This window comes from Pundamilia nyererei, unplaced genomic scaffold (assembly GCF_000239375.1).
Source record: "Pundamilia nyererei isolate P.nyererei 1_Seehausen unplaced genomic scaffold, PunNye1.0 scaffold00248, whole genome shotgun sequence".
Classification (NCBI taxonomy): Eukaryota; Metazoa; Chordata; class Actinopteri; order Cichliformes; family Cichlidae; genus Pundamilia; species Pundamilia nyererei.
Window position 1 is genome coordinate 462,865 of NW_005187649.1, and position 11,039 is coordinate 473,903.

Genomic DNA, 11,039 nt, shown 5'->3' on the forward strand with positions numbered 1-11,039 from the left:
TTGTTTATCTGTGTTAGGGATGCATGGAACCAACTGGGAAAAATGAGTAGTGAGAGCGCCATGGCTGCCTATGTGGACGAGATGAAGAAAGTTGCACAGGAGGTACATTTATTTTATACATATAAACAAGCAAATTCACACAAGTTAATTAGAGGCTTCCCAAACAGCCTGCTTTTGTTTAGCTGTTTTTTTTAGCTGCTACAAGGGAAGGATTTGGTGCTTTATGTCAAACACACAAGAAAATTGCATAATAAACACTTTTCCAAAGACAATATGAAAACATTGAAATTTACCAAGCAATCCAAGTAAAGTAATTGCATATACAACAGTTATTCATCAAAACAATTCAAATGAATGCAGTTATTTAAAAATAAAGTGCAAAACAGACAAAAACTAACTGACACATCTCAGTGCATCATGCTTGAAGACAATTGTATGGTGTCTCTCAGTCAGAATGCGGGGTTCTAAATAATGTGACAGGGTATGTTTTTTACCCTTTAATAACAGTAATATGACATTTCACCGTAAATAATAATAATACAGATATGTTGTTTTTGAACTCTTACCTTACTGTTGGATGAAGAATGAGATGAACTTCCACAGTAGCAACTGTTACACAGTGCAGCACTCTTTTCCTCCAGCCAACACGAGACTACATACATAACAGGGCAGCAGACACAGAGCAGGTGGGTGGGACACACAGCAGCAGGCAGCTTTCCCATTGGTTGAAACATACTGGAGCCTGTTTATTCTGATTGATTGGGCAGGCTGTCCATCTTTCCTCACCTCTATCGTTTCTTAAAGAGGTACCCTCATTTTATGTGGGTTAAACAATGTATGTTGAAACTGGATGCAAGAATAAACAATTAGCTGAGACGTTACCACTACTTTGGCTCTAGTTATCTGGTAATAAGGAGTAACAGTCCCATACCAGAGTTAATAGAATGGACTGGGATTTTTATAGCACTTGTCTTTTCTCACTGATCACTCAAAAATCTGCTTCTGTTTAAATGTCTCAGGGACTTGCAGGGAAGTAATGAATCTCCTGATCTCTAAGTCTTCTTATGTCCCTGTAGGTCATTGACACCATGCCCATTGATGAGAATACAGCCTCACTCTTCAAATACTTTGAGCCTCTCTACCTGTTCATTGATGACATGCCCCGACCTCCAGAGTCACTGCTGAAACTCAGAGAAGGTCAGTGATTACGTTCTGTGTAATGAGGCACTTACAGGTTTGGGTTAAAAGGTTCAGCTACTGAGAATCTAATAAGTTATTAAGCACTAATGGCTTCAGATAGGAAGCCATTAGTACTTCGTTTCAAATTACACACTATCATTTGTTTCATGGTGTTGCAAAATACACTGTTTACGGCAATATTTTTTCATCGGGGCACAGAGGATACCAGCATGGCCAGAACCAGTTAGCTCCAAACAGAAGGACCAGTCAAAACAAATCGAGCACCTTATTTCTAAACGAGTGGCTACCTCTGTAGCATGGACATGGTTTAGTTATGAAAAGTCTGACACGGACCAGAAAACTGTAATCTGCAAATTATGGCGCAAACCGGTCCCCACCACAGACTCAAACACGACAAACCTCTTTAACCACCGACGCAAGAATCACGTGAAAGAGTGTGGAGAGAGTTTACGGATGAGAAGCAACAAAGAGCCGACAGGTGCTCAAAATAATCCTCAGACTCAAACATTAGAGCAGACCTTTCCCCGCAGCACACCGTGTACTAAATACTAGTTTAATTACATACTTACCGTTACAACTTATGTCTAAAATTGTATAGTTTAATGCATTGGTCAAAACACTCAACTCCAGATACATGATGCCCAGCTGAAAACACTTCAAGTCGAGTTGTCCAGGATTCACAGAATTGACAGAAAATGCAATATTTGGTGACATATATCGTTATTGGGATGAGAAATGTTTTATATCAGGATATGAGATTTTGGTCATATCGCACAGCCCTACTTTGAAAACCTGTGGCCCTAATGCATAACCAAATAAATAGCTTTAATAAAAACACCTCTAGTGACTTCTGCATGATTCTCAGGGTGTATGTTACCGTATGTCAGCATGTCAGGAGTACCATATGTAATGGTATGTAAGGATCTGATACCTCTGGCCTAATTTTGACTTTTGGGGGGGAAGCTTTGTCGAATTTATGACGTAATCTACGTGAGTGACGTTGTTCCTAGCATGTATGCTAGTGCTGGTGCATTATGTGTTAATTATTGTGTGGTCATGTTTCGGCGTTTTATTTGTGGTCCCAGCTGAAAAAAAAGAAAATACTTGAAATATTTTTATTAAAATTTTTTCCCCTCGTTCATTGTTGTCGTCATTTTTTGCGGGGATGCAAACATATTTGTCCCTCTAGTACTTTTCCTCCATTCCAATAGTTTCTCCCTCTAGGAATTTGCTGACATTTGTGGATCCTTATATTGATGCTATGATTATTATTTGTTATTATGAGGCGGTGATTGGTATTCTTTTCCTAAGAAATTAAAAACCGGCGAAAAAGTAGCTGGAAATGCACAGGAGGACTCAATGGTGCTGAACAGGCTAAATACAATAGTTGCGGGTTGTACGGACCTGACATGACATGACAGACTAGTGCTTCTGCCTTGTAGCTAAAGTTGTAAAATGTAGCTGTGCAAATTGTGGACTTTAATAAGTCAAACTTTAGACTTGACACGGTCTCGGTCTTAATAAAGTGAACAGTGAGGCAGCGAAGTCTGGTCTCTGTGGATCCTTTAATGCCTCCACTGTAAGTACAGTGGGGTTATGTGGTTATTATGCCTCATCACAGATATATCATCATATGACCGGTTCAGGTGTTAAAAGCTTTCACCCAAATTTAACAGTGTCAAAGGTAAACTGTCTGGCAGACAGGCAGCTCTCGGACACCTGGGCTGGACTCTAAATCAATTATAAACCAGTTATAGAGCGAAACCTTTGTTCACATACAATCAATCCTTGATCTGATCACAGATCGTCGTTGTATTTTCCTTACAAGTGCTCGTCCTGCTCACTTCTCCCACAGTGGGGTACTGGACCTGGCCTTTCTCACTAATCCTTCGACATTAACCTGGACCTCTAGTACAGGAATCGGCTAATTGTATTAATTTGATTACATTTCTTTAATCAGTTGTCTTTTTCTACTTCAGAGCTTGTGGGAAAATCTGGTGTATTATGTCATATTTAAGCAGAAAAGTCTCAACTGCTTACAAAAGCTTTTAATCTGTACGTGATGGTGTAGACAGTTAAATCTCTGAATTTATTAAATACTAAATAAATGTAAATAATTATCTGTGTATTATAAAGTGAAGTGAAGAATCAAGTTCTGTTTTGCCATTTTCACTTAAAAGATTCCACAAATGATTTTTTATTTTTTCTATTAGGGCTGAAAATGTGTTTCCTGTCATGATGTTGGTTCCAGCAAAATGCCTGTTAAACCCAGCAAACCAACACAAACACGAATACATTTGATTTTACTTGCAGCTGAATCTGCAGTGTTGGAGGTTATGCCGCTCACCAGTGATTCAGAAAGTGAAATTTTCTCTGATTCAGTGGATTCGTTGGAGCTCCATAACGTCAAGGTGTGAGGCACATCTGCCAGTTAATAACACAATGTCTTAATTTTAAGAAAACATTAACTAACTGAATTAACTGTGTCTGCTCACAGACCCGGTCAGACAGCTTTTATAATGACCACGTGCCCCTAGAGTCCTCTCCAGCTCAAAGCCAGAAGCAAGGCCGAAAGGTTGGGGCAGGTCAAGGTGGAGAAGGAGCAGAGGATGGGATGGCTCCAGACAGGAGGAGTCGGCACACTGGGCAAGAAACTTCTCAGCGTGATTGGAGAGAACGTAAGCTGCTATGTAATTTCTAAAAGCGTTAATTTTATTATTGGATAAACCGGGTGGCTGTAGCTCAGGAGATCGAGCAGGTCATCTACTAATCGGAAGGTTGGTGTTAGACCCCTGGGTGGCCCCCTGATCCAGGGGGCAAGACACCAATGCATCCATTGGAGTATAAATTTGTGAATCACACACATAGATAAAAAGGGTTCGTGTGGGCGTGGGTGTTAATGCAAGTTGTATACAGCGCCTTGGATGCAGTTCACTCTTGTTAGTTAGTACGAGCTCATTAGAACGTTGTCAAAGTCATGTAGTTTTGTGCGATACAAGCTGCTGTTCTTTATAGATTGACATAATAACTTATCAACAAGGCCTATACTAGAAGAGCTAGAATTATCAGCTAGTTACTAAAGAGATATCACAGAAATGTTCTGTTGTTAAAAACACAGCTAAATGTTATCATGTGTTGCGCAGCCCAGGCTTTGTGGCGTATTGTCTGGTCATGCACCTTTGTTGTGGCGAATCCTGTCGTTCAGGAGAATCCTGCAGCAGCTTTCTGCGCTGTAACGATAGGTATAAATGAAATACCCATCGTTGCAATGAAATAACATCTTATCCTAAAGATTGTTATAATAAATCAATGAATAAAGAGACAGTTGAAGTGTTATGGTCCACAGGTGCTCCACAGGGAAGTCTGGGTTGGTCCCCAGGTGGTGGAAGTGGGCATGGACGTGGAGGAGGGCACGGTTCAGAAGGTGGTGCAGAGATGCTGCATCAGGCTCACCTACAACAGCAGATCATCCTGGCTCTTCAGAGGCTCAGAGAGGACATGAGGAGTGTGATGGACAGATTGGAAGTGTTGGAGAGGCTTGCTGCCACACACGTAAGCTTTCCTACGTCCCAACACTTCAAGTGTACTTTCTTTACCGTAAAATGTAAAGGATAAAAGCTCTTAATTACAGGTTTACAGGAAATTACATAGCTGAAGTTTGGGAGTCATTTCAGTTTACTGCTGTGTTGTGTGTGGCAGGCTCACAATTCAGACTTGAGATCACACCTGCAGTGTTCACCACAACAGGTACCAGGCTCTGATTGTACTCATCAAAGAATATCGTCCTATCATGCATGCTCATGTAAACAAACATGTGGTCACAGGCTTTTTTCTCACGTGCTGTGGGATTTTGCCCCCCACCCCTTAGGAACAGATGTCGTGGCCATTTGACATGTCTGGGCAGACTGTCGTCTTTTTGCTGCTGTGGCCTTTTGTTGCTCACTATCTGGTCTACCTGCTGAGGAAGAAAAGTCGCATGTCTTCATGAAGCAGCTGATATTCAACGTAAGACCAGTGAACAAGTCCACAATATCTGTGAAGGAGTTTAATGGGGAGAAGTTATCCTCTACATCATTATGTGATTTGATGCTCACCATGGATTCATCCTTCAAAAATATCACGTCATTTACGAGCATCCTATAAATGTGTTATATATGATTCTTGGCACATTTTTAAATAACTGTAATAAAATATTGTTCAATATTTGTTGGATCTCCCTTAAGCCTTCCCACTCTGGGTGCCCCAGGATGTAGTGCCTTAGTTGTAGGCAGAGTAGGCACAGAGACCCATACAGGTATGAAACAGGTAGAGGAGTCTAGGTGGTAAGCTTCAGTCGGTTTGTATTGCTACAAACAGAGACAGTGGAAGAATCGCCCTTCTATGTGCAGTTCTGTAGGTTCACAGTGTAATTCACTTTAAATGTGAATTACACTGTGAACCTACAGTCTTACTGGAAGTGTCTAAAGAACCTTAGATCACTCAAAAAGTTTGTTATTTTTATTTTGTTTTTATTTTAAGAAATCCTGTCTGGCAGCGTTTGCAGTCAAAATTATGAACATGTTTCTTTCCCAAGATGATTTCCATAAATTCTCTTTTGGCTTCCCTTGTTCATATGATTCTTTTTATGTTTGATTTTTCATTTCTATTAGTGTTATTTCAGTTATTATATATGTAGTATGACAAGGTCTAAGGCGGGAAAAAAGTTAAGGTGGTATGGGCATCTCACAAGGGCGCATCCAATGCAAAGTGTTTCGAGGCCAAGAGACGGTGAAGAGATCTCGGGATGCCTCGGTGTCCCCTTAGATAAGTTGGAGGTGGCTTGGGAGAGTGAGGTCTTGGTGGCTGTGCTTAGGCTGCTGCCCACCAAGACCTGGCTCCACAGAAGTGAAAGAAAATGGATTTTGGATGTAATTCAGGTAAGAAAATCTCCAAATGGCTGCAATCACAGCTTTGCAAGAGTGATGAAAACATTTCTCCCACTGATGCTACATCCAGATGAACAATAAACATATTGGATGGTGTATGGAGTAAGATGCACAGGGCTTTTTGGGGCGAGTTCTTCTTTCATTCATTTTACCATGAATCTATGGATCCTGCCTTTAAGCTGAGAAGCATTTATTTTCGATTGACTGTATATTTGGTGCCTCAGTCTGTTTCCTTTCTAGACAAACATGAGTAAAGTATGAGCATTCTCTTTTTTATTTTGGACTAATACAATCATCATCATCCTTCATTACATTTGGTCTTCAATGGCCAATGTGTTGTAAACTGGAAGAGTGCCCAATCCTACATCTCCCACATTGCAACTGGGCAGTATCTTTTTGGAATTTCTCGAACTGCTACTGTAACCTTTCACTTCCCCTCTTTACTTTTCTGAGACAGAAAAAATGCAGTGCTTCTTAGTTCCCAGCATGATGAGAAAACTGTCCCGAATTATGAAATAAATAGAGCTGCCCTTTTTATTAAAGGTCAATTATTTTTAGTTATTGAAGCACAAATATTACTAATCCAGTTTCAATACAAATAATTTAATATGTATAATATTTATATACACAGGTTAACAAGACTTTGCGTGGACCAATTTTGCAACACTTGTACAGAGTTACATGCACCAGGGCACAGACAGAGAAGACAGACAGATTCTAGATATACAAACATGGAGTCTGGTTTGACCACAGCTAATGTCAGTTTAGGTCACACACATTTTTTTTAACCATTCCAATTTTTCATTCTTGAAACTTGTTTTTACAAAACTCAAGTTCTGGGAAGGAATCAAAAAAATACCGAAGCTGTGAAAAAGAACAAAAAGCTAACATCACTCAGATGAGACTGTGTGGTTTTGGATTTAAGGACGTGGTTTGCTTGCTGCTTTTAGCTGCTTTCTTGTCTCTGTAACACTGACATTAAGTATGAGTTCACAATATGACAAACAACAAATATTTATCATGTTTGCACACTGCTGACACTGTATGATTACACAAACAGAGAAAAAAAAAACACAAAAAAATTGGCATGACTTCACATAGCTGCCCTGAAAACGTATGACGAAACAGGTTTTATTATAGGTCTGGCCCTCCTCATGCAACACACACACACATACTGGGAAACACAATAGTCTTACTGTACACTTAAGGTTTGCATATTTGTATTTGTTTTGACCATGCAAGTATTTTTTAGTCTAAAAAGTCCAATCATACAGCGAGAGACTAAGAGTGGCGATTAGTCAAAACCAGAAGGCAAAAGGAACACCAGTTATTTCAGAGTCAGGCTGCAGAGAAAAACAAAGATGAATTCTTTACTTTGACTTGCTATAACTAGAGCAGCAACAGCTCTTCAGCTAAATTTCAAATGTCTGCTGTGGTACCACATAGCACTTTTACATTTATACTGTTGTAGGTTTTCATTCCAAAAGGTTACAGCCTCTTTATTTATTGCATGCAATAAATAATGAATCTAGAGTTCTGTAGTGTGCAAACCATTATTTCTTCATCTCATTTCTTCAGCTCTGCACCTGCTCCATTGACAGAGGAAGATGTGCGTGGACTTTTTTTTGGTTCACAAGATTATGAATGCAGCTTTCTCACTAATGTAGCTAGCCTCCATCTTTTATATGGTTTATATGAAGTGTCTGACATCAGTTGTTGTCAGGAGTGCTATTTTCTTCCTCATTTTTGAAGAAGTGTATATTTGATTTGATTTTACGCAGTTTTATTTCTGACCATATTTGTAGGAGAGAAAAATCCGCAGCAGATGGGAGGGAGTGCAGTATGTGAAAATAAGATAAAGATCCTAGTACCGTGCATTATTGTTGTCACTTTGGAATGACATTGCAATTGCACACAATGACATTTTTTTCCAATGACACATTACATCTCCAATAGAATATTCTGGAGACAGTTTTCCTGCTTGTGGACAACTGCGACACAGTGTTAGTGAGTAAAGGCCAAGTGCTTGGTATTCATTAGTGTGGATGAAACAGACTGGTTAAACTACCACTGTGTGGCGACGCCATGCTCTCAGCTTGTCCTGCAGGTCTAGGCCTGATCTCCTTAGGATGACAGTGGAATGTCCTGAGGAACTCTGATCTATCCATCCTGATGAAGAGGAGATGAGAGAGGGAAGCTTCTGTGCACAGTGAGGTAGGGACCTGGGACCTGGCTCTCCCTCAGTCATTCTGACTACCTTCACCCTATCATCTCTGCATCCTCTTACACTATCCTCATTCCTGCCCAGCTCAAGGTCAAGATTCATGGACACAGCCCTTGTCCTCCCACCTCTAGTTTTCCTATAGCAGATTGGTGCTGACTGGTGCTGAGCAGTTCCACTCTGGCTGCTGATGTTGCGTGACCTGGTGGGTAATACCCAGAAAGGAATGGTCTGATATCCTCTGGCCAGACTGTGATTAAAATGGGAAGGAGGGTTCCTGAGAGGTGGTGATTTTGAGCATGCGGTGTGGATCTGACGGGTTGAGTCAGATCCTCTATTTGGATAAAGCTGTGATGGTGGTAAGTTGGTTCTTTGGCTGTTCCTCCTTTTTGACATCTTTGCATCACTGCCTGCTCCTTTTGCTTTAGCTTCTTCTCCTCCTACAAGTGAGATCTTTCCCTCTATCCTTTTTTCAGTGTTAAGGATGGTTTGTTCTCCCTCGACTTCATCTAGCTCTCCTCTTTCTTCTTTTTCCCCTACCCCTCCTTCACCATTGTTGCTGGCTTTGGCTGGTTCGTGCGCAGAAATCTCATCAGTGTTTCTGCTCACCGTGTGGATACTTGGACTTTTTTTATGTTTGTGGGTGACGGCAGCGATGATGGACTTGGTGTTCGGATCTTTTTTGGATGCAGAGGAAAGCTGAAAGGTTACCACTTGTAAGTATTTGTAATTATGTTTTTTCTATTGCAAAATGTGATATCCTATTCCAAGAATTAGCACCTACCTTTAACTTAAGAGAATCGCTGGTGGTGGAACCTGATAGAAAGGAAAAAGTAAGTTAGTTAATGTCATCATTGGATGGTAGTAATGTTAGGATGGTCACAAAATATAAAAACATGTAAATAAAGAGAAATCACAGCACAAGCTGCTTTCAAAAAGGCAAAGTGGAGATGTTGGAAAAAACAATAGTTGTGGAAAGAGCACAAATGGTTAAATGAATCCAAAGAAAGAGCAAACACACAGAAAGGAAGACCTGGTCCTACCGAAGAGGTTGATCCACTGTCTCAGCTAGAAAAAAGCACAAAAAGGCCCAGAAGAAGAGAACAGAGGAAAAAGTAGGAAACATTGTCAGTATCTACAAGCACAAACAGAACAGAGGTCTGCTGAGAAAGAAAAATGCTGTCAGTTGATGAGGCTACAGAATTATGAATAAGGAGGGAAAGTTAAGACTTTCCAACTAAAGCAGTGAGGCTCTTTTCTTCAAGTTGTATGTAAGCAGTGTTTCCACTGCTCATCTGAATTAACCATAAATTGGCAAGAGTCTGTGTTCAGTGAGGAAATAGTGAACTCAGTGATTTCTACTAAAGCCCGTCTAATGTTTCAACATTTCTGTGTTGCTAGTGTTGAATGCAGTGGCATTAGATTGTCAGTGTCTGAACCCCTGCATACTCTTGCTGGGTATTTTTGTGCACCAGGAGAAACCAGGACCCATTGCACCAAAAAGGGTCTGACAGTACGTTTAAGGAATTTATCCGAACACCTAATGGCAGTCAGGGTGCCTTTATCTAGTCTTTGCCTAGAGGTCTGTGCGTTCTTTCATGAATATGCCTCCCCTGAGCGATGTTACGCACAGCATAACGTTGGCCACGTCGTCTCCAGGCTATTTTATGCCTGTCAAAAGTGACCAGGTGAAGATGCTGCCCTCTGTGAAATGTACAGGGCACCATTGGTCAACCTATCAATTCTGGTATTCTATAGCAAATGCCAGTTGGGTTCCATGGTCCCAGGCAGTGAGCAAAATGCTGAAGCATTAAGACTTCTTTTCACTGGATCTAAGGCACCCGGCCCAACTGCTGAAAAACCACACACCATAATCCCTCCTCCACCAAACTTTACATTTGGCACAATGCAGTCAGACAAGTACCATTCTCCTGGCAACTGCCAAACCCAGACTCTTCCAGTGGGCTGCCAGACATAGAAGCATGATTTTTTTACTCCAGAAATTGTCACTCCATCTCTACTGCTCTAGAGTACATCCATTACTTTGCATTGTGCTCGGTCATGCAAGGTTTGGAAGCAGCTGCTAGGCCATGACAACACATTCCATTAAGCTCTCTACCCACTGTTCTTGAGCTACTCTTAAAGCTCACGAGAATCTAGCTGCTTCACAATGTGCGTACAATTGAATCTGTCTGTTGGTGAAGCATTAAAGGACTCTTGCAGCAGCCCCCACTCCTCACCTGATGCCTCTCTTGGCATGCCCGGCTTGCCAATGTTGGTCAGCAGATGGTCAATGTTGGGCAAAGGCTGTATGTCCCAATTATCATCTGGGGCCTACAGTCACACACAAACGCACGCGGGCACACACACACACACACACACGCACACGCGCACACACACACACACACACACACATCCAGCAGACATAAAAGAAGTGACGACATCTGAATGCATACAGTCATTCATGGTGTTTTCTGTTCATTTGGGTGATAAGAGCCCATACCTTCTCTTCTTTATCAAGCTCTTCATTACTGAAGAACCAGTCATACTGTTGGAGAAAGGAAACAGCTGGTATCAAGGAAATTCTGCTGCCATATTTTGAATCATATTTATCAAATAGATTCTAGTAAAGAGAGGGGCTGAGCTGTCAACTGATCACCACCTGGTGGTGAGTTGGATCAGGTGGCGGGGGA

General features: G+C 41.1%; 2 protein-coding genes across 2 annotated transcripts in view; one reads left to right on the forward strand and one right to left on the reverse strand.

Annotated features, from left to right (window-relative positions):
* Positions 1-5,403, forward strand: part of acbd4 (acyl-CoA binding domain containing 4) — an 11,290-nt gene extending 5,887 nt beyond the window's left edge. Inside the window, exons 4-10 of the mRNA XM_013915029.1 lie at positions 18-102; positions 1,077-1,197; positions 3,514-3,611; positions 3,698-3,878; positions 4,547-4,752; positions 4,900-4,947; positions 5,069-5,403. Of these exons, the coding sequence (XP_013770483.1) occupies positions 18-102; positions 1,077-1,197; positions 3,514-3,611; positions 3,698-3,878; positions 4,547-4,752; positions 4,900-4,947; positions 5,069-5,188 (859 nt within the window). The 3' untranslated portion in view covers positions 5,189-5,403. The remainder of the gene's footprint in view (positions 1-17; positions 103-1,076; positions 1,198-3,513; positions 3,612-3,697; positions 3,879-4,546; positions 4,753-4,899; positions 4,948-5,068) is intronic.
* Positions 5,404-6,712: 1,309 nt separating this feature from the next.
* Positions 6,713-11,039, reverse strand: part of LOC102212198 (rho GTPase-activating protein 21-like) — a 96,500-nt gene continuing 92,173 nt past the window's right edge. The window contains 4 exon segments of the mRNA XM_013915030.1: positions 6,713-9,045; positions 9,131-9,162; positions 10,587-10,680; positions 10,850-10,894. Coding sequence (XP_013770484.1) covers positions 7,990-9,045; positions 9,131-9,162; positions 10,587-10,680; positions 10,850-10,894 — 1,227 coding nt within the window. The 3' untranslated portion in view covers positions 6,713-7,989.